Source organism: Acanthopagrus latus, chromosome 22 (genome assembly GCF_904848185.1).
Source record: "Acanthopagrus latus isolate v.2019 chromosome 22, fAcaLat1.1, whole genome shotgun sequence".
In the NCBI taxonomy this organism is placed as follows: domain Eukaryota; kingdom Metazoa; phylum Chordata; class Actinopteri; order Spariformes; family Sparidae; genus Acanthopagrus; species Acanthopagrus latus.
This window is the reverse complement of record NC_051060.1, coordinates 20,253,582-20,278,777: the sequence shown is the minus strand read 5'-3', so window position 1 is coordinate 20,278,777 and position 25,196 is coordinate 20,253,582. Positions and strand designations below refer to the sequence as shown.

The window sequence follows — 25,196 nt, the reverse complement described above, 5'->3', positions numbered from 1 at the left end:
ATTTCAGAGCTGCCTTTTTCCTTCTCTGGCGAAAACCCACACCTACACTCCATGACTCAATGCCTGTGTTTGCCTTTTTTTGTTTTAAGGACAACTCAAGCATCTCAATTACTCAGCCAGTTCTCTCAGGTTGTGGAGGGTTTTGTCGGATATGAATCCGGCTACAGAGCTTCACGTTATATAAAAACCACAGAGAATAAAAACAGCTTTTTGTTTTTGCTTTTGAGGAAGGCCGTCCTTCCTTTCTGATTTATTTGTCATTACATTTGAACATTTCTTTATTTGCACTATGTACATGTTGCCTTCACAAAAGAAAAAAGACAAAATCCCCAAACAGAAACGTAAGAAAAGACAATGTCATCTTCTTGAATTCGGCAAAAACGTGTGTACATCAGCTCGTCACGATGAGAAGAAAATAACACATTGCACAATACCAGGGTTGCCGAAAAGAAGCCAGGTAAAGAAAAACACACCATTTGAGTGACACGCAACATTAATACAAAGCATGTTTTCAGCATTATCAGCAATTTGAAACTTTCTCCCGAGAGACGTGAGCAAAAAAAAACAAAAAAACCCCCAAAAACATACAGAGTCTTTTCAGTATAGTTACAGAGATGGTCGTGACGTGTGCGTATGCTCGATATGGAAACCAGCGGCTCATTAGTCACCGCTGGACATGTGGTGTTAAGAAGGGGAGGCGGGGTCGGAGATTATAAAAGGCCAAACATCTGCAGTGTGTAATGACCGGCTATTACTCAACGAGCTGAACCTCAGGGGGGCTGCAAACGAATCAGTCAGCGTTCGAATTCTCCTGAATCAACGTGGCCAAAAATAAAAATTCAAAAGGAGGAAAGAAAAAAAAAAAAAAAAAAAAGAAGCTCGGCGCCTTCGCTGCAGTTTCTATTTCTGCAGAGCCGCACAGGAGAGCGCGGGGCGACGTTCACTTTCCATTCGCACGACAGAACCAACTCGCATGTTTATTTTAAAAACGCTCACAGAGCCGAGGACGTGTAAACGGATTGTTTACCTGCGCGCTCTGACAGCACGCCGGCAACGGCGGCAAAAGTGGCTTATTAGGGAAATTAATGTGCTTGTGCTATTTCAGGACTGAGCTCCAGAGAGTACACATTCCTTCAGAAAAAAAAAAAAAAAGCCATTACGGTGAGCTAATTGTGCACCATAAATGTCAGCTATGACTAATGCGGGACCTGTGCAGAGAAACCAAGTGTATAATGTCACCTCTTGAGGCTTCGCCGCTTGAACTAGCGTCTACCTGTCTGCGTAATGAAAACGCAAAACGAATACATCTTTGATTAATAAGCCCTTCATACAGAGGGAGGATCAGTAATTTTGTCTGTTTTCTGCAAGAATTCTTAAGTTGTGAAAGAACAAACTGGAATATTACTTTAAAGGGGCAATACGGAAGAATCTGGGCTGAAAACGCTCAAACTAAAACAGGTGCAGGAGCTATAAAACATCAGTCTGGGACAGAAGGAAGCATCCACACACTCAATAAGTGCTGAGATCTGTTAGATGTGCGCAAGCTTTCGGTCTGAGACCTTCTTCAAAGGCTTTGAACAGGCAGCAAGAGGTTGCTGTAGTACGAACAGGTTAAAAAGCGCATCACTTGATTAGCTTGCATGCAGAACACACTGGTGAAACATCAAGGGAGTTGTAGTCCCGGCTGAAAGCTCGTGCACATTAAACAGATTTTTGCACAGATTGAGTGTGCGGATGTTTTTTTTTCTCTTAAGATCGGCTAAAGTTACCAACAGATTGTGAAAAAAAAATGGCAGAAGTTACCATGAAAAATTAGCATGCTAGCCAGCTTTCATAACTCCAATAACACTTCCCTTGTCCTCGAGCTCCCCAGTCCAAACCGCGAGCTGCACAGCTAATCGAGCTAACCAGCTAATGGAAGCTCTAGTTAGCAGCAGTTATACGTTACCAATAACATGCTGCCGCCTGTTTGTTTTGAGTATAAATTTGACTTCAACACTTTCAACATAACCTTTAAAACGCCCTCTGAGCCGAATGGGGAGTCTGTCGGTTGAAGCGCTGCACAAAATATGAGCCCCGTCGCGGCCTGATCAATTTTAATTTAGGCTTTTTTTCTTAATGATCTGACAAAAGCAGGTACTAGATCCGATTCATCATGCATCGCAGTGTACTGCTGGCGTAGCAAGACTCATGCAAGGAATGACTGATCACAGCTGAATCCAGAGCTGTCAGACGGCTGCACTTTGTTTGTCTCCGTGCAGCCCCGGGAGGATCAGTAAGGCCCGCTTTTTAAATGACATTATCCTACCTGATTTATAACTTCCTCGCCCATTGCGAGGGGCTGATGTTTCACTTCACGTTGAGTTACGGGATTCAGCGGGAGACACCATGCACCGCTTTCCCCCTGAATTCCTGACCATCTGGCCTCCTCGCTTCTTCTGTGCTTTACTTTTTTTTTTTTTTGCGAAGGCTATAAATAAGCATTCCTTGAAGTGAGATTAATCAAGGTGCCTTTAGACAGCAGGGAACAGAAAAATACATTAAAAAACCAAAAAAAAAAAAAAGCAGATTTTGCACGTGTGGAGGCAAACCATATCTGGCGTGAACAGATTTGAGTAGATTTCAGGGCACGTCTTTGATAGATGGACACCTTTTCTCCGAGGGTGAAAAAACACAAGCCCGAGGCTTCGTTCACATTCGATTCATGCCAGTGCATAATGTTCAATGACAAAAGAAACGGCCTCTGATTGTATTTGATCATGATTTTCTTTTTTTCCCCAATCAGAGCTTTATTCTTCACTCAGTGGTTTCTGTTTTTTTTTGTGTTTTCTTTTTCCTCTTAAGTTTCGTGATACAAGAATCTGAAATTGTGGTCATCCAGAGACGGACACAGTCTTGGGTGTTTGAGTTGATGAGGGAGGCTCACGGTCTCTTAAAGACAGTCCCGGGTGGCGAACTTGCGATGACAGGAAGGAGACAGGACTCCGGTAGAGGCTACACGTTTAACTGCAGCTCATACAACAACAACATAGAGTCGGCTTAAGAGCGTTGACTTTCCAACCTTCCTCAACCTCTAATTGCTCAAGTTCAAGGAGTCTCAGTCCGTCCTCCTCAGCGTTTTTTCTTTTTTTGTCGGGGTCTTGGCAGTTAGAAAGAAAAAAAAAAAGAAAAAAAAAGAGGATGATGCCAACAGGGGTTTAAGTCAATGGGATGAACTCCAACGTGGAATATTTCCATTACTCAAACTCTGCTTCGTCTCAACAAAAAAACCTTTGTCTATCCCGAGTTCCCTCTCTGCTCACCCTCCAGCTTGACCTCTCTCCAGTCACTGTGGATAATCTAGGCTGACAGAGGGCCTGTAGGGAGAGAAAGCTGGAAAGAAAGGATGGTGGAGAAGGGGGTGGGGGTGGGGGGGGGAACAAAAGGAAACTGTACATCCCCCAGAAGAAAAACCAAAAAAAAAACTTTCGTTGAAGTTTTCAGGAGCGCTGCCGTTCCCAAGGGGGAAGGACGGGGGTGGGGGTGTTGTTCTCCACCTGGGCTCCCCCGGGGCGGTGTGTGGAGGCAGGGTGCGGCCGCTATATGTGTCCTGGTTTAGAAAGGTAGGCGATGAGAGCTACCACTACCCCGACGTACACGCCGGTGCCTATAGTGATGGAGAGGGCGGCGAGGAACAGAGCCCGTCGGGACGCGATGTTGGCCAGCGGGAAGTCACCTTTGTTCACCGCCTTGGTGGTCTGGAAGAGAAGGAAATGCAAAAGGAGAAGACGAAAGTCAGAAACAGTTTGAAGGGACCTCGAGAGAGAGAGAGAGAGAGCGAGACTGACCCATTTTTCAAAAGAGGCGTAATTACAGAAGCCGTCCGGTGAGTTTCTGCGGTGCTGTGAGAAAAATTTGAATGATGGGCCCGTTAGCCGAGCGACTCGGCGTAACCTGGGAGGAGCTAATCATGCGTGGCGGGACTAAAAAAAAAAAAATGGCAATTAGTCCGAAAATGTCAAGGACGGAAGGTTATGGTCATATCAGCTGCTGGTACTGAATGATAAAGGACATTAAAGAAAAGCAGGTTTAATCCTAATTTCTCAATAAAATACTAAACAAGATTAAAGCTTTAAAAGAGATCTATAGAACTGCCGTGGTTTTCGTTTTTTTTTTTCCTGCTTTATTTTGTAGCCATGCCCTTTTGTCACTCTCTGCGTCCTACTGTTTCCCTCCTGTTTCACATCAGCCTCTGTTTTCCCAGTGTCTCCCCTCATCCCCTCGTTCGTTTGGCTTGTATTTGAAGCGAAACTCTTGCCAAAATGCAACCTAGGCTTTAGTTGTCAGTGTACCTGAGTCAAACCTTTGTGTAAAAGCATAATCATAGCGAAAGAGGCACCTCAGATTTACTGTACTCTCGTTGACATTAACTCGCGCTCATGTTACGTCACATTCGGAAATCGATACTTCTCCACTGCCATGATGGCCGCGAGTGGAACAGCTAAGGTGAGTTGTTCAAAAACTTTTTTAGTAGACTCTGTGTGTCTGATGTCTCCTGTGCTCCTGTGCCTGTTTCCCGGCCCTTGTGGTCCTGATTTGCTCCCTGTGGTTTCCCGGTTTGTCTTCAGTTTTCATATCAATTCGGTATTTTCCTTTTTTTATTGCTCACACGTTCAGATTTGGGACATCGACACCTGACAGTACTCATAATGTATGGAAACAAAGGTGGAAGGTGAAAACACTGGACGCCTATCTAGGTAATTTGAAAGCTTCTCTCTTGTATGTCCACGCTGCGTGAGCTGTGCCTACTTGTGTTTTTCCCAGTAAACAACCCCCGTCTGCATGACCCACTTAGCATATATTTAAGGTTATAGTGCATTTTTACAGCCCACTATAGACGCATATAGATCCTCCGGGCGGCGTTGTGTTTAAGCAGCCCGCTTAAATAACATATGCTTCTGAAGTGGTGCGAGCCGGTCGGAGGCTTTGTCTACGCTCACGTTCCAATTGTTTTTCAGCTCTACAACACTTGCTGTTGTTTTTAATCATGTGAGCTAAAGCGGTAGAAACAGGCTTGTGTCAAAGGCACCAGTGGAACTATGCTTTCTGTCTGGGCTCATTATGTTGCCGGCCCTTTGCCCTCCTCTGATGAGTCTCTCTCTGGGCTTCAAACAGGCACAGAGACACACCTGCACTCCTCTCAACCACTACGCTGAATAACAATCACTACCTAATGAGGACTCGCCTATTAAGAGCATTTAATGCTGTATTCAAATCACGTCACAGATTATCCCCAATTAATGCATGCAGAGTTTTTGGGGCTAAAATTCGTGTTTGACGTGTCACAGGCTTTTTAAATTTGATGTTGCTATCATGAAAGCAAACTACTGCCTTTTTACTGATCATACAGAAAGAAAAAAAAAAGGTTTTTGACTCCGAGAGCAGAGGGGAAAACAGACAATTCACTGAAAACCTTTTGAAACTGTGGTTGAGGGGTACGGAGGACAGAAACTGTCAGAACCTACTGTTTAAATATTTGTGAATGTAAGTTTTTGTAACATACGCCAAGTTGGACCTGGAGTTTAAACTGCAGTCCCTCACAATTTATTCTAAACCAAAACATGACAAAGCTTAGTCCATATTCAGGAGCCATAAACTGTTTAATACAACTATTCAAACACATCAGTGTGAGTCCAGAGGAAATCTCTCTCCTGCTGAGTCGATGTAGCCTGATCGGCATCATCAGCTGTCTAACTGCTGCTGAAAGATGTTCTTGCCTCTTTGTATAAGTTGATACCATCTGAATGACGGATATAAACACTTCTCTTTAAAAATACAGTGGAGAAATGCAGTCAAATAGTGGTTCCTGCACATTGTTGACACAGTGCTGCTTGTGTCCTCTAGCAATCCGAATGAACTCGCTTTCCGTGAGGGAATCGAGGAGACGGGGGGGGGAAGAGAGATGCCGATTTTTGATTTCTTGTTTTCATTTATGCAGCTGAATGGAGGTCAGCACTAAGGCAGAAACACACACACACACACACACACACACACACACACACACACACAGAGCATTACAGTGAATTTGTTTGGACCATTGTCCTCCCCACCAAAAACTAATTTCGGTTCCATTTTATTCCTAATGCCGCCACATATTATTCTATTAATTTTGTTTTCTAGTTAATGGATGTAAACAGTTCAGCATGCAGCCGAATCACAATCATAGTTCATTGTACCTAAAAAAAAAAACCCCAAATGCACACATTAATGTGATGAATGTATGCCAACACACTTAGCTGGCGAGTGTGTGAAACGACCTTTGTTATTCTGCTGAATTCAGTCTAGTGATAATGGGGCTGATGTGTGATGGAGCTGGTATTGGGAGTCGCTCCCTCACGCTCGGAGGTCACGATGAAGGAGGCGGGGTTAGGTTTTCATTCCTGACGCAGGTTGGGAGGGATTGTGGCTGCTGTGTTGGATGCAGACTCCTGCAGTGATGTGGATTTCACATCTGGCAGTGTATAGAAAACTAAAAACACAGAAGCAAAGGCTCTGCACAAATCCTTGTTTTTAACCTTCGACTTTGCTGAAAAAGCTCTCAGACTGTGGATAAAAGCGGCCAAAATGAGATTTTCTTTTCGTGGCACCTAACCTTCCTCATCACTGCAGAATGAGAGGCTCAAAAAAAAAAAAAAGTTTAAAAATCTAGGAGGAAATTGGAAATGAGCCACTGCTTTTCTCATTGAGAGGAGCCAGCTGGTTCGTGTACCTGACTGTGGCTCATAGTCGTGCTCTGCATAGTGTACTGCAGGGAGAGCTTAATGTAAATGTAACAAGCACTGGAGAGTCTTAAACTCCAACATTACCACACCAACAGTCCTCGTTATGTACTCACTAATAGATGCCAGCCACCTTATAAACATCTAATTGTTTCCATCCAAGATCCACACATTATTCCCTGGGAATTTAACAAAAATGTCACACAAAGCGAGAACAAAGCGAGAAAAAAGATCCCTGTCCCTTTATCCAGATCAGCACCAAAAGTCAGAGGGGTCTATTCTGGGCTGCGACCCATTCTCCATCCGAGTTCTGTGGAAATACATTCAGTAGTTTTCATGTTATCCTGGTAACAAACCAACAAACACACACAGGTGAACACACAACTCCCTCCTCGGTGGAGGTAACAACAATGCAGCTCACACACGTAGTGTACGTGTCAACCTTTCCTTTAATTTATGTCCAGCGTTTTGTCGTCTTTACATACTGTATGTTTTCTAGTGAATATTTATCACGAACTGTTGCCTTCTTCATCTTCACGTCGCACCTAAAATTCTGAAGACTACTCCATTATTTATACCCTCTTTCCCATTTGATCTACAGTCATGCGAACAGACCCAGAGCAGCTGCCGAAAGACCGCGTACTCCTCTATCTGCTCCCCGCTTGGCACGACATTCTGGATCTTTCCGTCCGCATTTTCTCCAGCAAGTTAATTCGGCGAGATAGAAGCAAATTAGATCTGACACAGAGTGCGCTGGGCCGATGAGCGCAGGGTTCTGCAGCTTGTTGGACAGCCTGGATAGCTTCCTGGTTCGCAGTTTCCTCTGGATCAACAGCCCTTCTCCTCCTGCAACAGGTCTGCAGAGTATTTCTGCTGCTCCACTGGAGCAGCACCAGGCAACATAACAGGAACTCTGCATGATTTGGTGGACCTGTGAATCTTTGTGTTTGTGTCTTTTTGCAGCCCATATAACAGCAACCGTTTCACCCTTCCACTGAAACATATCATGTCAGTGCCCAGTTTGGGATCAGCCCCACATCCAGTTGTTACCCCTTTCCCCTGTTTGACTGCCCCCGTGCCTCTCAGGAGATGGTGGATGAATATCTTTCCCAGTGAAATGAAACAACTCTTCAAGACCTTAAAATGTCATCGATGTTGACATTTCCAATACGCCGTCGTCAGCTGTGGCGAGTTCTCTTACGGTACCATGGCAATCCTTTTATTATCTATCACAATGCCATTTACCACAGTCACATGTCATGCTATCTATTAAAAAAAGGTGCAATATGTAAGAATTCATACACAAAACAAAATTCTTATTCCGGCTGTACAGCTGTATCGTGCACCATGACAACTATTCTTGCGGTTGTATTGAGCAGCCACCTTCCCGTCTCACAGCACCTTCACAATAATGAATAAACAAAACAGACAAAAGACTCAATTTACCATCTATCAGCGATGGTTGTTAGGAGCGAAAAAAAAAACAAAAAAAAACTGCACATGAGGTCTTTCCCCGCTGTGTTTCATTAGCGCAGAGGAGGTTTTGGAAGACAATGCCTAATAGTCCACGACAAAGACATCCAGAGGAGAGCCGGAGAGAAAGACTCTTCTAACAAACGTCTGGAAAGGTCAGGAAGCACATCCGGACAAAAGAACTTGTAGTCAAGGCCGCTTCCGTGTCAATACTGTAATTATTGAAAACAAAAGCACTGTTATGGAAGCCTTATGGGAAATTAGATTTGAGTTTGCTTCCAGAGCTAGACAGAGAACATTTTTTCTCCTACTGAGGATGTGCTACACCTCCCAGCAAGGTCTTTTAGAAAGAAAGAGAGAGAGACAGAAATCCTGAGGAGCGTCGCAATGTGACGGTGGAAGGAAACATTGAAGGGCACACGCCTGTTATTGCATTTCTCCGTTGAAAGCATTCGCGTAAACCCCATAATTGATTTATCAGTCTTTTCCTCCACTTCACGACAAATAATTACATCACAGCGTCTCCCTGGGGAACCTGACTCTGAAGGACTAAACATATTTATGTATATTTTTTTTTAAACGGCATAATGTGGACAAACGAGACAGAAACAGTAAAAGGTGAAAATGTGTGAATCTGTCTGCTCTCGTCTACGTCTAACGTATCGCATGGTAATGTGAGGATTTTACCTTGAATCCCCCTTGAGAGGGAAACCGGTTAGAAGCATTAAGGCTTTATCTCCACAACCTTGACAAAATGATTGAAATGTGGTGTCATAGAAGAAAAGATAACATCTCAGACGCCGCCGCCGTGTGGAGACTTGTGTCGCGACGCGTTCTCGGAAGTCAATCCGACGCCCTTTGTAGGTTTGACTTCAGAATAAACAAAAACATAAAGCTCCGACTGTCTTTCTCCCCCACCGACTGTGTCTGCCTCTCGTCCTCCCCCCCACGCAGACACATATGCAAATCCATAAAACTGTTCCACAATAATTAGATCATTCATTTTCACCCATTATGATGAATTGTATGCTGTAAGATAACTTCAGGGGAGTCGCATTTGCATAATCGTGAAAAGGAATTGCCGCGGCGCGCCTCAACTCTGCACTCCTCCTGGTGCAGATGTCTCAGAGCTGAGAGAAACATTTATCAGCATCTCCAAACAAAAACACTCACCCTATTAGTGGCAATAATTGAAACTCAATTCCGCTTCCCAATCAAACGCTCCGAGCTAATTTTCCCCAGATATTCATAGCATTTTAGTCATTATCGGGTCCGCGTGTGGGCGGTTAGCGCTGAATCCCAGAAACTGTAAAGCGCTATTTACCATAAAGACGTTACACAGAATTAACGAGGAAGTCTTCGGCAAATTGGATAGAAGCGATTTAAAGCAGCGGATGAATGCATGTCTGTTCCTGTATGTGTGCGTCCTTGCTGCAGCTCTCTCCCTTCTGTTCGTCGAGGCCTGACCTTCCAGTGGGACAAAAACACTATTGATCCGCCGTCCACAGACTCCATTACAGTCGCTAACCTGTTTGTTTGTAAATGTCCTCCGAGTAAGTGACAAAGCTGATGCGCTATCATTTCTAAACTCTCCTCTCCCCGGCTCACTCTGCTGCCCTTGAGTAATCGTAAAATGCATCTGCTCGCGCCGCCGTACGAAAGACAGGGAGCAGAGACGATAAAAACTGTGAGGTCGAGGGAAAAAAAAAGAAAAAAATGGCAGGAAGTTTTGACGTTTAATCAAAATGTACGCAGAAACTAGAGGTGCTGAGATGGCTGCAGCAAACCCCCTAAAAACAAAAGCATTGTTAAAAAAAAGAAAAAAAGCATCAACTGTGCAGCAGCATGCCGACAAGCAAGAACGAGAGACTGAAAAAGAGATAAAAACTTTTAGATCACGAAGGCTAAAGCTCCTCTACAGTTCTGTGGTTCATCAGTCAACTGTATGAGCTACACTGCAGACTGTACACAAACTGATCCGTCTTATATAAGCTCGTCTCCACTGTGAAACGTCTGTATCCTCACTGCACTGCATTATTACAAACCGAGCCTCTTTATCCCTGCGCCCACAGTGATCTGATCACGAGGGGACGACTTGTCAGTTCGCATCTGGCATTAACATACGTCTCGTGACAGATAAGCAGGTACATCACTGGGATAAACGGACCATTGTTTTTAACACAAAGAACAAAATAACTTATCTCTAACAAATGCTGAATTCACAAGAAGGTCCAAATAATTCAGATTTTGTAATGGAAAACGCTTCAAAAACTCCCCAGACTCCCTTGTAAAATCGTACAATTTTGTGAGTTGTTGAGTCATGAGTAGCTTATCTCCCTCCTCATCTCTTTGCCATTGTTGACTGCAGTTGACGTCGGTGGTCAAGTTTCTGTCCACTGCAGCGCAGAACATTTTCAAATAGTAGAACTTTAAAGTTACATCATTATATAGAGTTTCTTCTCAGCACCTCCGACTGCGACCGACTTCCCACGTCCCTGTCACAAACCTATTCTACCAACATTGCATGAATGCAGCGAAATTATCCATATAAATGAGTAGTTACATGATTTTTTTATACAGTGAAACGAATGACAGTCAGATTCCTGTCTACTTATGGACCAAATATTACGGTTTGAGATTTTTTGTTTAGTTATTTCCTGTTTTATTTTGACATTCTGCTCTCATGTGTCACGTTCTTCTTTTCATTTCCTGCATTTGTCCGTTTTCCTGCCCTTTTTGCTCCTCACATACTGTGTATTTAAGTCCTTGCCTACCGCTTTCTCTTTGTCAGTGTCTCCCTTTCCATTCTACCCATTGTGTGTTTCTTACTTTAGTTTATGGGTATCCTCCTGTTCTGTTATATCTGCCTTTAGTTGCTGTATTTTGGATCATGATTTTAAACTTTAGTGATTAAAGCTTGTTCAGGTTACTTGCCTGCCTGTGTGTCTCTGTTTAGGTGCCCTCTGGGTAAACCTAACACCAAGTAGGTGGGCTTCTGTATTTTAGCTCTGCAGATCAGTGCAGACCCCCTACAGACTAACAGCGGCATAGATGGGCACACACATAATCAAATTCCCAGACAGTGTTCTCCTAAAAACTTACAACATCCTCACGCTAACTCCTGGAGAATTAATTCATTTAGTGAGGTGGTTCCCTCAACGACTGAATAAAAATGAAGACCAGCGAAGTGGGTTATTGGGCTATAAAATGAAGCGATCCCAGACTCCCACCGTATCTTTTCCTGACAGCTCTTGTGGACGGCACCTTCTGAAGGAGGGAGATTGGCAGAAAAAGCCACCCATCCCTAAACACAGCCATCACTTCCCCATAATTACCCAGGAAGAATCAAATTAGCCCCTGACAAGATAATTCACTGACTGCGTTAATCTGCCTTGGACCTACGCGCGCCCGCAGATAAGACGGCTAAATGCTCGAGCTTTTGATAACAGTTTATAGTCAAAAGGCAGAACAGTTTACTGGGAAAAGCACGTCAATCTCTATCGTGTGTTTCTTTACATGTGCTTTTAAACATAGGTTGCATGTCTGTGTGTGTGCCACGGATGGCCTTTTAACATTTTTTTTTTTTTAAGCCTTTTTCTTGTGGACGGCACAATCGACAGTGACAGAATTGATTAGCAGCGGGGACAAGTAGCGATCCCTCTGCTCTTTGTTTGACTGACACGCCATCACCGGAGTTGTTTCCTACAGAATCGAAGAAGAGGGAGGAAGTGCAAGAAATCAATTAGACAGCCATTATGTGCAGTTTTTTTCCCGATGAGGGGATATCGGCAAAAGCCTCAAAATAAACTGTCTTGTTAATACCTCGTCCTAAAGTCACAGGGGTATTTGGAAGTAACTGCTGTCTCTTTCCTCTGTCTTTAGTTAATAATAGTGTCTTCATGTATACATCAAAGTGTTATATTCTGTGCCTTTGTAAATGTATGATATAAGCTATTTAACACCCGAGCTCTGGATGTACAGGGGCTGATATTTTAACTGTAAGGACGCCCTGTTGGTTTAATGCTCCAACATTCAAAAACAGTATATTCGTTCACGAAGCAAGAAAGAATAAATAAGTCCAGAAAGAGAGCAAGTTTTAGCAAAACTTTCCTAAAGGAAAAAATCAAAAATAGACATCTTCTGAAGGTCTCAGCATTCTTTTGTGAGTTTTCTTCCATTTCCCTCCCACGATTTTGGATTTTTCCAAAACCGCAGCTCGAACAAGGCCTCTCGAATGTGTCTGAGAGCTCAGAAACCTTTAATACGTTGGCACACCTGTAATTGGGTTCATCTTCAATCCTCTTGACACCGACGCCAGTTCAAAGGCCGTCTCTCATCCCAAAGTATTTTGAACACCTCCTTTTCTTAGCGTTTACAGATAGTGCCTTGGAAAAAGTGATTTATGTGCTCTCCCCCAAAGGAGGCTTTCAACCTGTTTACAGAGCATCAAGCAGCCATTACAAATTGGCCTTGAGTTATTGAAGGCTGGCTCTGTAAGAAGTGGCCTTGCGTTGGCAGTAAGGGAGTCAGCTGTCAGTCCTTTTTTATTTTTATCCGTGATAGCCCTCAACATTCTGGCGATGAGTCACCGGAGCTGCGGATGTTCATGTTTTTCTTTGGTGTGTGTGTGTGTGTGTGTGTGTGTGTTTGTGCCCTCGTATGTTGGGGTATTCATGAAAATATGGTAGATCTCGACAAAACGGCGGCTGCATCGTTCAGCTGTGATACTGTGTGTGTGTGTGCATGCGTCCTCACCCCCTGCGAGAAGTAGAACGCCGCGATTCCCAGGGGCCAGAAGCAGCAGAGCATGGAGAAGATGGCCAGGCCCAGGTGGTCTCGCGGCGGGACGACGATGAAGTTGTCCTCGCTCTCGCTGTCGCTGGAGCAGTCCGTCTGCACGGACAGACAAACAGGAAGTCGGGTCAGAACACATAAACATTTTTTGCGGCCCTGTACACGGATAATCATTGCAGTTCATGCACGGTAACGCGCAGTGAAGTAAGAAAGAAGTCAGTATCGGTACGTCCCTTCACACGACACTGGAAACTGTACAGTGTGGAAGGAAGCAAATAGTCTTTACGTTGCGTTAAATTGTCATAAAAACAACACACCCTGATCTTGCTTTGTTCTCTGTGGTTTCTCTTGCATTTCAGATTTCTCTTTAGTTTTTTCCTTAGACTTTCCTTTTTTGCGATCATGTGCTACAAGACTTCACTTTATATCTCCTGTGTGTGCTAATCCGTTAAATCAGCTGCTGTTGCTCAGATATTTGCTCTACAAACATCAGCCTGCTGCTAGAGTTCATGGTTTTTCCAGATCAGACGTACTGGGACGCATTTAGATTTAGATTGGAAGTCTGCAATACTAACTCTGAAAATATCAGCTTCTGACTTGCAGTGGCTTCCAGCATTAGACACTGGTGAAGTTATTTGTGGAGGCAGACAGATGGATTGTGAAACATTGCACCGTATAAGATGAAAAAGTTTGATTTGGTGAGGGGCAACAGTCTGTGTACAGGTGGAGGAGATTTATATTTCACCTGGGGTGGAGCAAGAACCTGCATGCACTGGGAAAAAAAAAAAAGCGTTTGTTTACTGGGAAACAAAACCTCGACGAGTCACCGCATGCAGGATCATTTGCTTCCACGAAATGTCACAGCTCGCATTCATGGACGTTTTTGTGTCGGCCCATTAGTTTCTCATTAGTTTGGAGCTATGCAGAGTCCCCCTACGTTTTGGCATCCAAACAGCAGATGGTATAAAAGAAACGCTTCGGTTGAAAGTGCACCTCGCATCAGATGTGGAATAGTTATGAATCAAATGCACCTCTTCCCCTCGAGCTTTATGAAACCATTTCACGCTCCATGCAACATTCCTCACATGGAACCGAGATGACTTTCAGAGAAAAAAAAGATGTCCGTACATCTGCATACTGTTGAGGAAATACCAGATTGTCAGTCCTGATCCAGAAAACGCCAGCGCGTGTTCTTTGCAATGACCACATTTGGCCGAACAACACACTCACATACACACACGCGCAACACACAGTGTGTCCTCCCCCCAATAACAAAGGCAGGACTAAGAACAGAGATTTATTTTCCATGGTGCCCGTAATGAAAAGAAATCGCAGATTGAGGCCACGGTTTCTATATGAGCCATTAAGCTGCATCCTTCACACATCATCCTGTTTGAAGGATGATCCAGCATGAGGGCGGAACATGAAAACTAAATGAGAGAAATCAAGGCTAACAATATATTGCTGCGTCAAAGAAATTTTGTTTTAATATACTGAGCTGAATATTTTGATTAGAGATGAAGGAAACCAGGCAAATTGCGAGGCGGCAGGAGCTGCTCTCTGAAGTCAAATCAGCACATTTAAGATAATAATCTTCAGGTTTTATTGAGCAGTTTTTGTCTCTGTGTAATCTTTATTTTCTGTTTGCATTTTCAGCGGGTTAATCCCCGAGTTTATCTTTTCGGTTGCGGTGCTCCTGATGAGTTCGGACTTTTATTTCAAAAAACACTAAGATTACAGCCTTTTATCCTTCGCCAGAGATTGATATCATTGCTCTGTAGAGTATGTTGAGCTGGAGCCCAACCTAAATTATTTTGTGTTGGCAGCAGGCCTGGACTGGGATTGCCAATGTCAATGTAAGATAGAGTTGTTAGTTCTTTTTAAACCAGGTGCTGCTGCTCCAAAGAAAAAAAAAGAAAAAAAAAAAAAAGTTTTGCCCAACTTCTCATCTTGCTGATGAATCGCATGACCTTTGAACAAAACAATATGCTGTGAAATCCCAGCAGCATGTGACAGAAGAACTGTTTTTACTGTACGGGACATTTCATTCTCTCATGACAGAGCCTACAGTGAGGAGGGGAAAGTGAAGAGACGGGAGGCAACATGAAACCAAGATCTCAATCTGGAATGAACAAAGACACGATGGCCGAATCCCAATATGCACCTTGCTCCTGCCCCTCTGTTTTGTGCACTGATGCCTTGCGGGCAGGTAAAGTGTTCGAGTCATTTCAATGTAAAATTGACCCTTTTTTTCATTATAAGCATGAACAAGCCAGCTCGCTAACATTACGTAGGTAGCGCAATGTTTTTAGGGGGTGCCACGATATACAGATATGGGCAATATTCATGTTTAAAAATAAAAATTGATTTTGTGTTAGTAATACACGTGATAATGTTGTGTAAATAATCCAGCATCTATTACATTATTTGCATTTGGTTCGATTCTCAGTGAATACACACGTTGACGCCCGTTCAGAATCAGAAATTCCTTTATTAGTCCTGCAAACGGGGAAATTTGTGCTTCACAGCAGCCAAAGGACAGTTCAATATAATAATAGCAGTAAAAAATAAATAGAATAAAAAGGTAAGAGGAAGAGCTACAAACAAGAGAGACTCTTCCTACTCTGCAGCTACATATTACACTATCGTTATCGTGAATACTGTGTGATGAGAAGCTGATGTCATGAAAGACTCAATTCAATGTTGCGTTCTCCTTCTTTGATGGAAAAAAAACCACCTTGAATTTGTGGCCGGTGTTCTTTTTTTATTTGATGCCCTGCTTGATAGCGTGAAGCTGTGAATGAATTGCAAGCATCTGCGCTTTTCCGTCTTCATCAGATGACGCCATGTTAGAAATTGCAGGGTTGCGTCCATTTACGTTAACGCCATCGACAGCTGGCTGTTTCGGGAGGGCCAGATTTCAACCACTGCTCCTTGTGACTCTGTTCTGCGGGTTGAGGGGGCACTTGAACGGTTTTTGTGGATGAATAATTTGAATAAACAAGGGCACTACATAGTTCATTTAAATAGCATTTTATTGTGAACATTCTGAGCATTTTATTTCGATAAGCACGAGGGGCAGCGCCGTAGCGTTCGTTTCGTATTCAAAGTTAAATTACTGTGAATGGCCGAGAGTGTTGGGAATACATTTTGCTTTGAGGGGCGAAACAGTTTTCAATTAGTTTTAATAACATGCAGCCCCTTACAGTCATGTTGCCTGACTGATGGTGGGGATTAGTGGGTGGGTGGTGGAGATGTGAGGTGGGGAGGCGCCCTGCCCACTAATGGTGGGGGGGGGGGGGCAACACTGGATTAATTTAATCCAAAAGTAGACCTCTGGAAGACAAAAACAAGTGTAATAAACTCGCCATGCAACACTGCCGCATTGTCGGGCACTGCTTATGAATATGTGAGAGGCTGAGAGCACAGATGATCAATACATTTTCATTGTTTTCATAATGTGGTTGCCGAAAGGGAGAAAAAGGTCATAACACACAAGCAGAGAGAAGCCTACATTCTGCATAATGTCGTTCTGCCTTCATGGCCTTAAGCAAAAAGGCTCTGTGGTGCAATCTCTGCAGAGCCAGCCCTGCTCTGCTCCGTGCCTCAGAGCTCACTGACAATATCTGCACAGCCTCCTGGCTGTTTGGAGAATGAAAACACACATCATTCAGCTATCCTGGCTGTTTGGTCGGCTTAGGTTACCGAGGATGAAGATGGGAAAAAAAAAAAAAAAAAGTAAAGAAGCCGTAGAAGTCAGTCAAGCACGGCAACAGTGAGGTCAGCTGGAGTCGGTGCAGACTGGTTTACATGTGCTGGAAGCTACGAGCAGACCGGTCTGCATATCCAAGCAGGTCATTAAAAACCTGTTAAGCTCCGCGGTCAGTCCGCCCACTGTTTTCTCTTATCGCCAAATGTCCACTAGATCCATTTTGGGAACATGTTCAGTCCAGAACACAGTATTCCCTGATTAAGTGGCGACAAAATGACGAAAGAAAACTCATTACAAAGCAGTCGCCGTCATCCCTCTCTACATGAGCGATCCTGAGATGGCAGCCATTTGAGAAGATAGGAGCTTCTACTAGAGACAACTTCTACCAACAACTGCGCCTGACCATTTAATATTCACAAATAAGAAAATAAGCACTTATAGAGCTTTTGACAGAAAATCAACTTATAACTTTTCAAAAAGAGCCTAAACCCGTGGCTGTACTCCAAAATGATTCAACAGCAGCTCTGAAGTTACCTTGAGCTAGACTTATATTTCCAGGAATGGTAACAGGTAAATCATAAACCTTTCCATCCAAAGCAGATGAAATCAGGTCACTAATGCCTTTGCGCAGCCGTCCCACGGAGCGATCGTTAGAGTGCGATCTCACCGTCATCCTCTCCCTTTCCTCGTGTCATCCAGGAATTCATGTCACACTCAAGAAACTGGCTTACCGTTAGCGTTTGATTTAAAGCAAACAGAATTTTGTTTACCGATTTCCCCACCTGACCTTATAATGAGCGTGTCTATGTGGGTGTGTGCGTTGTCATCCGTTCGCCACGTCCCTCCCTACGCTAGAAAAGGTCCTAATGACTATGCATGCCGTTTGCTGGATCTGCTGGCTGCGCTCGGATATGTCTCGCAGGGCGTGAATCCTGTCAACATGAGGCAACAGGCTGACAGGTAATGAAGAGCTAATGGATGGTTTCGCCACGACGGCATAACCAAGAGGAGGGCTCGAGTAATTTATTTGGAGCCAAATTGCCTCCACAACATGAAGGAAACGCGGCCCCGTCCACTTATTATAACCCTTGCTCCCCGCTGCCCTTGGAGATTTGTCTTTGTACCTTAGTGTTGTTTTTTTTTTTTTTTTTTTGTCAAGTGAATCTCTCATACCATAACTCCCTGTGTGAACCCAGCAGGCAGGTAATCATATGAAGATGGTATCAGGGTGAACATGAATTTTAATGCATCTCTGAGTTGAATGACTCTCCTGCGCACGAGGCGTCTCACACCGGATATCAGATTTCATGTGATGTTCTTTTTATTTGTGATGTGCTCACATGTCTGATTTCAAACTGTGCACAAGGAGATTATACCTGTTCACGATCTGCTCGTGACTAGAGGAATAAATAAGTATAAATATCGGCTCAGTTCGCAGAGTCCACATGTTGTGACTGCAAAGAGCCACTGCGAATAAGCCCGGTGTACTATTATGTTTGCATTTTATAAACTGTTATTGTCCAATTCTGATTCATGCGTGTCCCAATTGCTTCATAATTTCAAAATCGATTATGTAAAACAGAAGAGAAGGTGCTTTTTTTTAGTCTTTGTTTCCAGTATGCTGTGTGCCAAACCATTCACTGGTGTCCTCAATCTGCTGGAATACAATATGAAACATGACTGTGGATCTTCAACGTTGACGTCATGAATGTTGTTTAACGCTGTGGTGTGTCGATCAGTGATTCAGTGAGTCATCGAATGAAGGAAAGCACGCGTGCAGCCGCTGCCTTCATGCTAACTGTGCTGTATACTGTCTGGATGCTGCACCACCACAGTTCAGTCCAGTCCAACCTTATTCATTCCATCAACATCACTCTGTTAATTAACATTTAGAAAATCTATCGTAGGAGATTAGATGTGATTCTTATGCAAATCATTTTTTGTGTGTTTTTACCTACTCCTACTTCACTGCATATGTTGGATATTTGAGCAGAAAGAGTCCAACCTATTCTTGGCTCCTGTCTCCATTATGTTTCTGTTCCTGAAATAAAACAGTGTATCTGAGGCTGATCGCCCTTGAGGACACGTCTATATCAGATGCAGTTTTCTTTATATATACGCGCGCATGTCTTTGATATGCTTATGAAGGTAGAGTCGTGTAGTGAGAGCTGACTTCTTCATTTAGATGTCACCAGCCTCAATAGGGGGGAAAAAAAAGTGCATATATTACCAGTATTTTCTGTCGCCCTGCCGCCATACAATACATCCAACACAGCCAGTGTGGGTCCATAACAACTGCACAAAAAAAGTTGGGAAAAAAAAGAAAAGAAAAAGCACAGGTTTCTGGATGTGAGCCCTGCAGCTGCCTGCTTGAAGAGAGGCGAAAGGAAACTCATCACCAAATAAAAAAAGCCGGTGACCACACTGATTCACATTAACGCACCCACAGAAATTAATGTCGTCTCTCCAACCATTTTATAAAGCAAAAAAAAAATAAATAAATAAAAGCCAGCGGTTGTGATTATATAAATTAATAGCCTTGCTGTGCGGCTACACGAGAAAAGGTAAAGAGTGTAGACAGAGGTCTGGATGCAGAAAAGGAACTTCCTCGCAACCAAAAGGGAATTCAATTACGTGGCTGAATGCATAAGTAAAGTTAATGAGCGAATGCCATTAAAGATGCAATACGGCTCATAATTACATCTTCAGCACATTTAAATGCTGATACATGCAGCAGGTATATGATGAGTGTTCCTGGGAAATAACACAAACTACGTACGATATTGTCTTATGAAAAGCGAGCAGACACAAGTCATTACGATCTGTGCCCTCTGAGTAGCCTCCTCTCATTACACTACATTTCTATAAATGATGGAGAATGTTCTCTTTGCATGAGGGAGTCATCAGCGGGTCGTGTGGACCGATGAGGCAGCTCGAGCCGCGGCAGGCTTCAGTCGCACCCTCTGCTTCCTGTCACGGCATCCGCTCGGGTCTGTATCCACGCCGTCTCCAGATGGTGGTGGTGTTAAGTTATTCGGAGATGTGACGAGGGTGTTGTCTTAAGGGGTTTTAATTTGTCAGGCGGCGTGATAGAGTGCTACCCAAAAGAAAGAAATACAAGCCTCACAGCCGAGTTAATAAGACCCCGTGATTTACAAAGCGCCCGGGGGTCAGCGGCGCCGCGAGGTCGAGCACTCAGGAGGAACCTCAGAGGGACACTCAGTCACCGAGCATGTGATCGCAATGATAAACGCCTCGTCGGGATTGCAGTCCTCTCAAACATGTACAACAGTTGCTGGGGAGGATGTGATACCTGTGGGGGATTAATGAACGATATGTTTGTTGTTTTCCTTTCCATTGCCCCAGTGGCCCGTTGTTGACAGGTGTGCAATTTAGGCTGGTGTAATGAGGCTACAACACGACACATCGCGCTCAGTATTCACATCACGCACCGCACACAGGTTGGAATGCACGAGAGCTAAACCGCGTTGTGCTGTAAAAGGAATCACTGATTAATGAGACGAGGTGACGACAGACTCTCGTGCGATATAACCGCGCGTGTTTCCGTGCCAGCAAACCGTGGATTTGCTGGAACATTTAGTTTTCTTGATGTTTTGACTTTATATTTCCTCAGGTTCAGTTTAACAGTGCTTTGATTGTGGCCTGGTTAGGTTTAGGCACAAAACCAACTTGGTTAAAAAAAAGACAATGTTTTAGCTTAAAGCACCTGTTTTTTTCCCCCCACCTCAAACCTGGCTGGAACAGGTGGCGTCACGCTTACAAATGTTGAAACGCAGACTCAAACTGTGGTCACTGGCTTGGCAACCTTACTGCTCATAACTCAACCACCGCCCGCTCCTGATATCACAGGTTATAATCATGTCATGTGAACGTGATATGACATATGTAGAAATGTCTAAATGATTTAGAGCCTGACCAATATATCAGTACAGGTCTATGTGTTGTACGATACGCACAGGTATGAAAATATCGGCCGATATCAATAGGGGATTTTTTTTACACCCTTACACACACACACAAAAAAATCCAGTATGGGTCGGGGTCTGTTGTGTATGACAAATAAATGAACGTATCAGCTGTTTGCAGTTTAGGAGCTTTAGGACTGTAAACTGTGATCTCAGCCTCAACCTAAACCAAACACCTCGCTGCTACATGTTTTAAGTGCCTCTCTGACCCTGACAGCAGCTATAATTCATCAGGCCATCGATTATCTTGTGCCTATAGACATTTAACTTGGGATATGACAAGGATGCATTATATATTCACACCCCGATGAGAAGGTGACCTGACAGACTAATGGGGAGCGGTGGAGTGGATGTGAAAGCTGACAGGCCCCACAGATTATGCATACAACGTGAAAAAAAAAAAAAAAAGAGCCTCATCTGCCTTTGGTTTGTTTTTGAATACGAAATATTAATCCATCTAAATCCAACAGACTGTTGGACAATCATTACACGTCTGTCGTTACACCCCCGCCCAAAACAAAAACGTGTAATCATCCCCAAAAGGCTGATATTACTGAAAAGTCATTGCATTACAGAAGCATCGCTCTCATTATTCAAGTTTTAATACTCCGGGCTGCCATTCAGGAAAGGATTAAGGAACAAGCGGGGAAGTTTGGCAGAGTAACAATACTGTGCTACTTCATTTCTCTTTTCAGGAACTTCATTCAAAACCAAGAATGAAGAGGAGGAGGATGCATTTCTTATTTTCTCTTTGACTGCTACAAGCACAGCTAATATTTCATCAAGGTTATTGTAGCATTCAAATTTCACATTCAAATGTTCACAGGCTGATTGAATATATAACACTGACATTCAAAGCATTTTCGTCTTTAACCAGAAAAACACCTGGAGATGATGAATCAGACTACATTCCACAAAACACAGAGTTAATACAACCAAGAACATTTATTTTGCAAGTAGGATTTCACGACACTATATGTGACTTCTTTTATATCCATGGCTTACACCCAACACAAACTGTGTGGTGTTATTCTCCAAATTTTAGAAAACCAATTCTGAAAGTGTCTGTTTTCACCAACTGGAGGTGTAACAACAAAGACATAGACAATTTAAAAGTTTGCTTTTACCTGCAAATGTATACATTGTACGTTAGCTATAATTAACATAATGATTACTGTTGAATAACACATTCATCAGACAACTTCTTGTATATGAAACTAAACTATACAAGAGCCTCTTGAACCATTTGTTTGTTGCTAGTTTTGGTTGTATTTATTTTTTGTGTGATTATTCTAGATAGTTTGATAACATTTTCTTTTGCTAGTTACTGGTTTAATCTAGTTCTTTAGCGTGTTCAGTTTTGTCTAGTTAGTATGTCGTTTTTTGTTTTATTTAGGGATTTGGGGAACACTGTGGGCAGAAGGATAGGTGTAGGACCATGATGCACCTGGGTGGGCCTATGTTTTTTTTGTTTTGTCCTTTCCTCTGAGTTTGCTTTACTTGTTTTGGAAAATAAATCACAGAACCCAAAGGAACGCTGAATGGACTTTGAGCTTGTTTTGCCTTTGACAAGCCCGTGGTGCAGCAGTGGCTCTTTGACTTTAACATTTTGAAGTTCGATTTAGACAAAAAGCCTCTACAAACAATATCAAAGCACTTTCTGATTCCAAGTGTGATCAGTCTTCTGTCATATTTTGATCCGTTTCACTCGTGTGCTCAAACACTGCTGATAATAATAAATCCAAAGCAACATGAGAGCAGTTTAATTAACTTAAGACTGAGTCATTGTTGAAAGTCGCTCCTTGTACTGCAGTTAATCACTTTGAAAGAGTTTGTGTGTATCCAGAATGTACTTTTAAGTTTTTTTTTAATATTTTATTAGGCAACTTGTAAGTGCACAGACTGAGCTACCATCTGCTGGATGATCATTCAGCTAATTCTGCAAATAAATCATGATTCCAGTGAAGTCTTTCAGGGTAATGCCACCAGTTTAATACAGTAAAGTTTGTTTACAGGTCTTGCAGAATACTACTGAAACTACTGTCATCTGCATCTGATGGTGCAGTACAACATTCAGAACCACAGGGAGGTTCTGGTCTTGGTGGTGGACTTCCTGATTAAATGGTGAGGTATTATCTCAATGCAGACTGCCATTTTGTCTTGGGAAAGACAGTGTTTGCAGTACTCCCGTGCATCCGGCAAGTTTCTTTGGTCCACTGCCTCCCTGTTGTTTTTCCTCCTTCCTATCTTGGCAGACCATACTCGGCCGTGTTCCTTCGTACTGAACAATGACAAAAAGGTTGAACAGAATTGAGTTGCTGGTTGTGGGTTTTGTTTCCAGATGAACAAGGACACGTCATATCCGAGGCGAGAAAAAGCAGCAGCTGTGAGAAAAATAAAAATTGCTAAGAGGAGACTCATCACATGTGGGAACGGAGCAGATGTTCGCTGCGTACTTTCCACATCTGACGGAGCAGAACACCACCCGACTGTTGGAGAGGTCTGCGCCTTATGCAGGGCTGGACCTCACAAGTTCTGGTTTCAGCTCCCATAAGAATTGTTTTTTGTAAAATACAGTATATGTAGTTGTTTGGTAATGTCGTTTCCAACTACCTGTTGTTTTGTTGAAGATATTGCTAGTGATGTAAATCCGATCTCCCTCTCTGGAGTTCAAAAAGAGTGTGTTCCGTCACTGTTCTTTGGTTCTACAGTGATCCTCTTCCAGTTCCTCAAACAACATCCTGCCTGGCAGACAAACAAGAGCCTCGGATGATGGTTCTCCAATAAATGGAGTCTGTGTACAAGTCGAGTTCAAAGCCGTCCATTTTGTTTCCTGTTCAGCAAAATGCTAAAGAGCAGCACTTTAGTTTGTACATCACCTGTCTGGATAACTTTCTTGGTCACATCCTGTTTTATTTTGTTGATCTCACCCTTGATTGTCATGTTTTACTTTACACTTCCTGGCATTATTTGTTTACCGCCCTTCATCTTACCATTAAAGCCTGTTTTGCTTCTAACCTCCCTGCCTCTCTGTGTCTTGTGTCTGGGTCCCTTTTAGCAAAAGCTTGACATCACTTTGAATTCCTTATGCATTTGACTGTTAAAGTGATTCTGTGACCCGAGTCCTGAACCAGAGCTGGGTTAATGCATTCGAGAAGGATGACAGAGGGTGCCTGTCCTCACAAAAAAAAGATGCAGCTGAGAAACAAAATGAAACATCAAAACGCTTGTATCTGACGGGCTAAAAAAAGAGCGGTGTCAGTGACACCATCACTGTTTTGCAGGATTTCCTGCCAAGACATTATCAACAAGGTACGACCACAATCCACCAACAAACCAAAATAAAACTGAAAACATAAACGTAGTGTCGGCTTTTGTTACTGCCTCTTACATCATGCGTGTGTTACTTGCATCTCCTTGATCTCCTTGTTGTCCAATTAAATTAATGTACTGATGTAATGATTACACTGTTATGTTGCAACATAAACATATCTAAACTCTGACATGCTGCAGATGACTGGTGACTTTTGTGGTGAGAATAAACAGAATTTCAGCTCATTTAGAATGAAATGGGGCAGCAAAGAAATCTCAACAGAGGGTTAAACGGACAGAGTTTCTGGCTGGCAGGCTATCAGGACCTGGTCTGCAGTGTGTCAGGGACAGATTCAGAATGAGAGTGGGTCCAACCTGGGCGCTGTTCCCCACCTCCTTTAAGCCTTCACGTCACACCCTGATTGGCTGGGAGGGGAATGCCCCAAGCTGCCTCCACTCATTAATTAGGAGTCAGTCTCCCCGACCCTGCACACAGGTGATCTGAATCCACTGCAATCAGTTTTTTCTTCTTTTTTTTTTTAATTCAGCCCAAAAATGAAAGACAGTACGTCTCACACAGTGGGACTGCTACTAATTCAAGCTTACTCATTTCATTTTAAATCTAATTTGCTGGAGGACAGACACAAATTAACTAACTAACCATCATCAATCATTTTTCCAAATACATATGGACCTAACCATACACAGACTGGTGACACCTTAATGGAAAGACCTAAATGAAAATGTAGAGAAACACAGATGATAATGAGAATGTAAATGATGTGAATTAATTGAACACCTATGGGAGGATGGAGCCGGGTCCAGACACCAAGAGACTGGTGATGTTTTTTTTTTCCCTTTCAGTCGTCAGCCATCTGTATAATGTGGCATGAAATAATTCAATCTGTATGTGGACAGAGATACATTGAATTAAACAGCAAACGTTCGAGTGGCTGCCGGGTGTACAGCCAGAAATTCTGCCACCGAGACAAAGCGAGATAGTTTTGGCAGAGCACGCGGTGACAAGCCACCAGGAGTCACTGATATTCACCGAGAGCCAAGCAACATCTGCCGAGAGGGCCAGCTTCAAAGTCAACAGTCAGACAATGGACACCATTATGTCATGTACCAGCTCTCATGTCAGGACTGTCGTGCGGTGTT

At 43.2% G+C, this 25,196-nt stretch overlaps 1 protein-coding gene and 1 long non-coding RNA gene across 2 annotated transcripts in view; both read right to left on the bottom strand.

The window, feature by feature from the left end:
• Positions 1–232: 232 nt before the first annotated feature.
• The window catches only part of syndig1l (synapse differentiation inducing 1-like), a 43,071-nt gene continuing 18,107 nt past the window's right edge, over positions 233–25,196 (bottom strand). Inside the window, exons 3-4 of the mRNA XM_037085453.1 lie at positions 12,987–13,124; positions 233–3,737 (exon numbers count right to left, since the gene is read on the bottom strand). Of these exons, the coding sequence (XP_036941348.1) occupies positions 3,579–3,737; positions 12,987–13,124 (297 nt within the window). The 3' untranslated portion in view covers positions 233–3,578. The remainder of the gene's footprint in view (positions 3,738–12,986; positions 13,125–25,196) is intronic.
• Positions 22,686–24,107, bottom strand: LOC119012014. Its single transcript, XR_005072330.1, has 2 exons — positions 23,337–24,107; positions 22,686–23,004 (listed from the first exon to the last, which is right to left on the bottom strand). It is a non-coding gene; the product is annotated as an uncharacterized LOC119012014 (long non-coding RNA).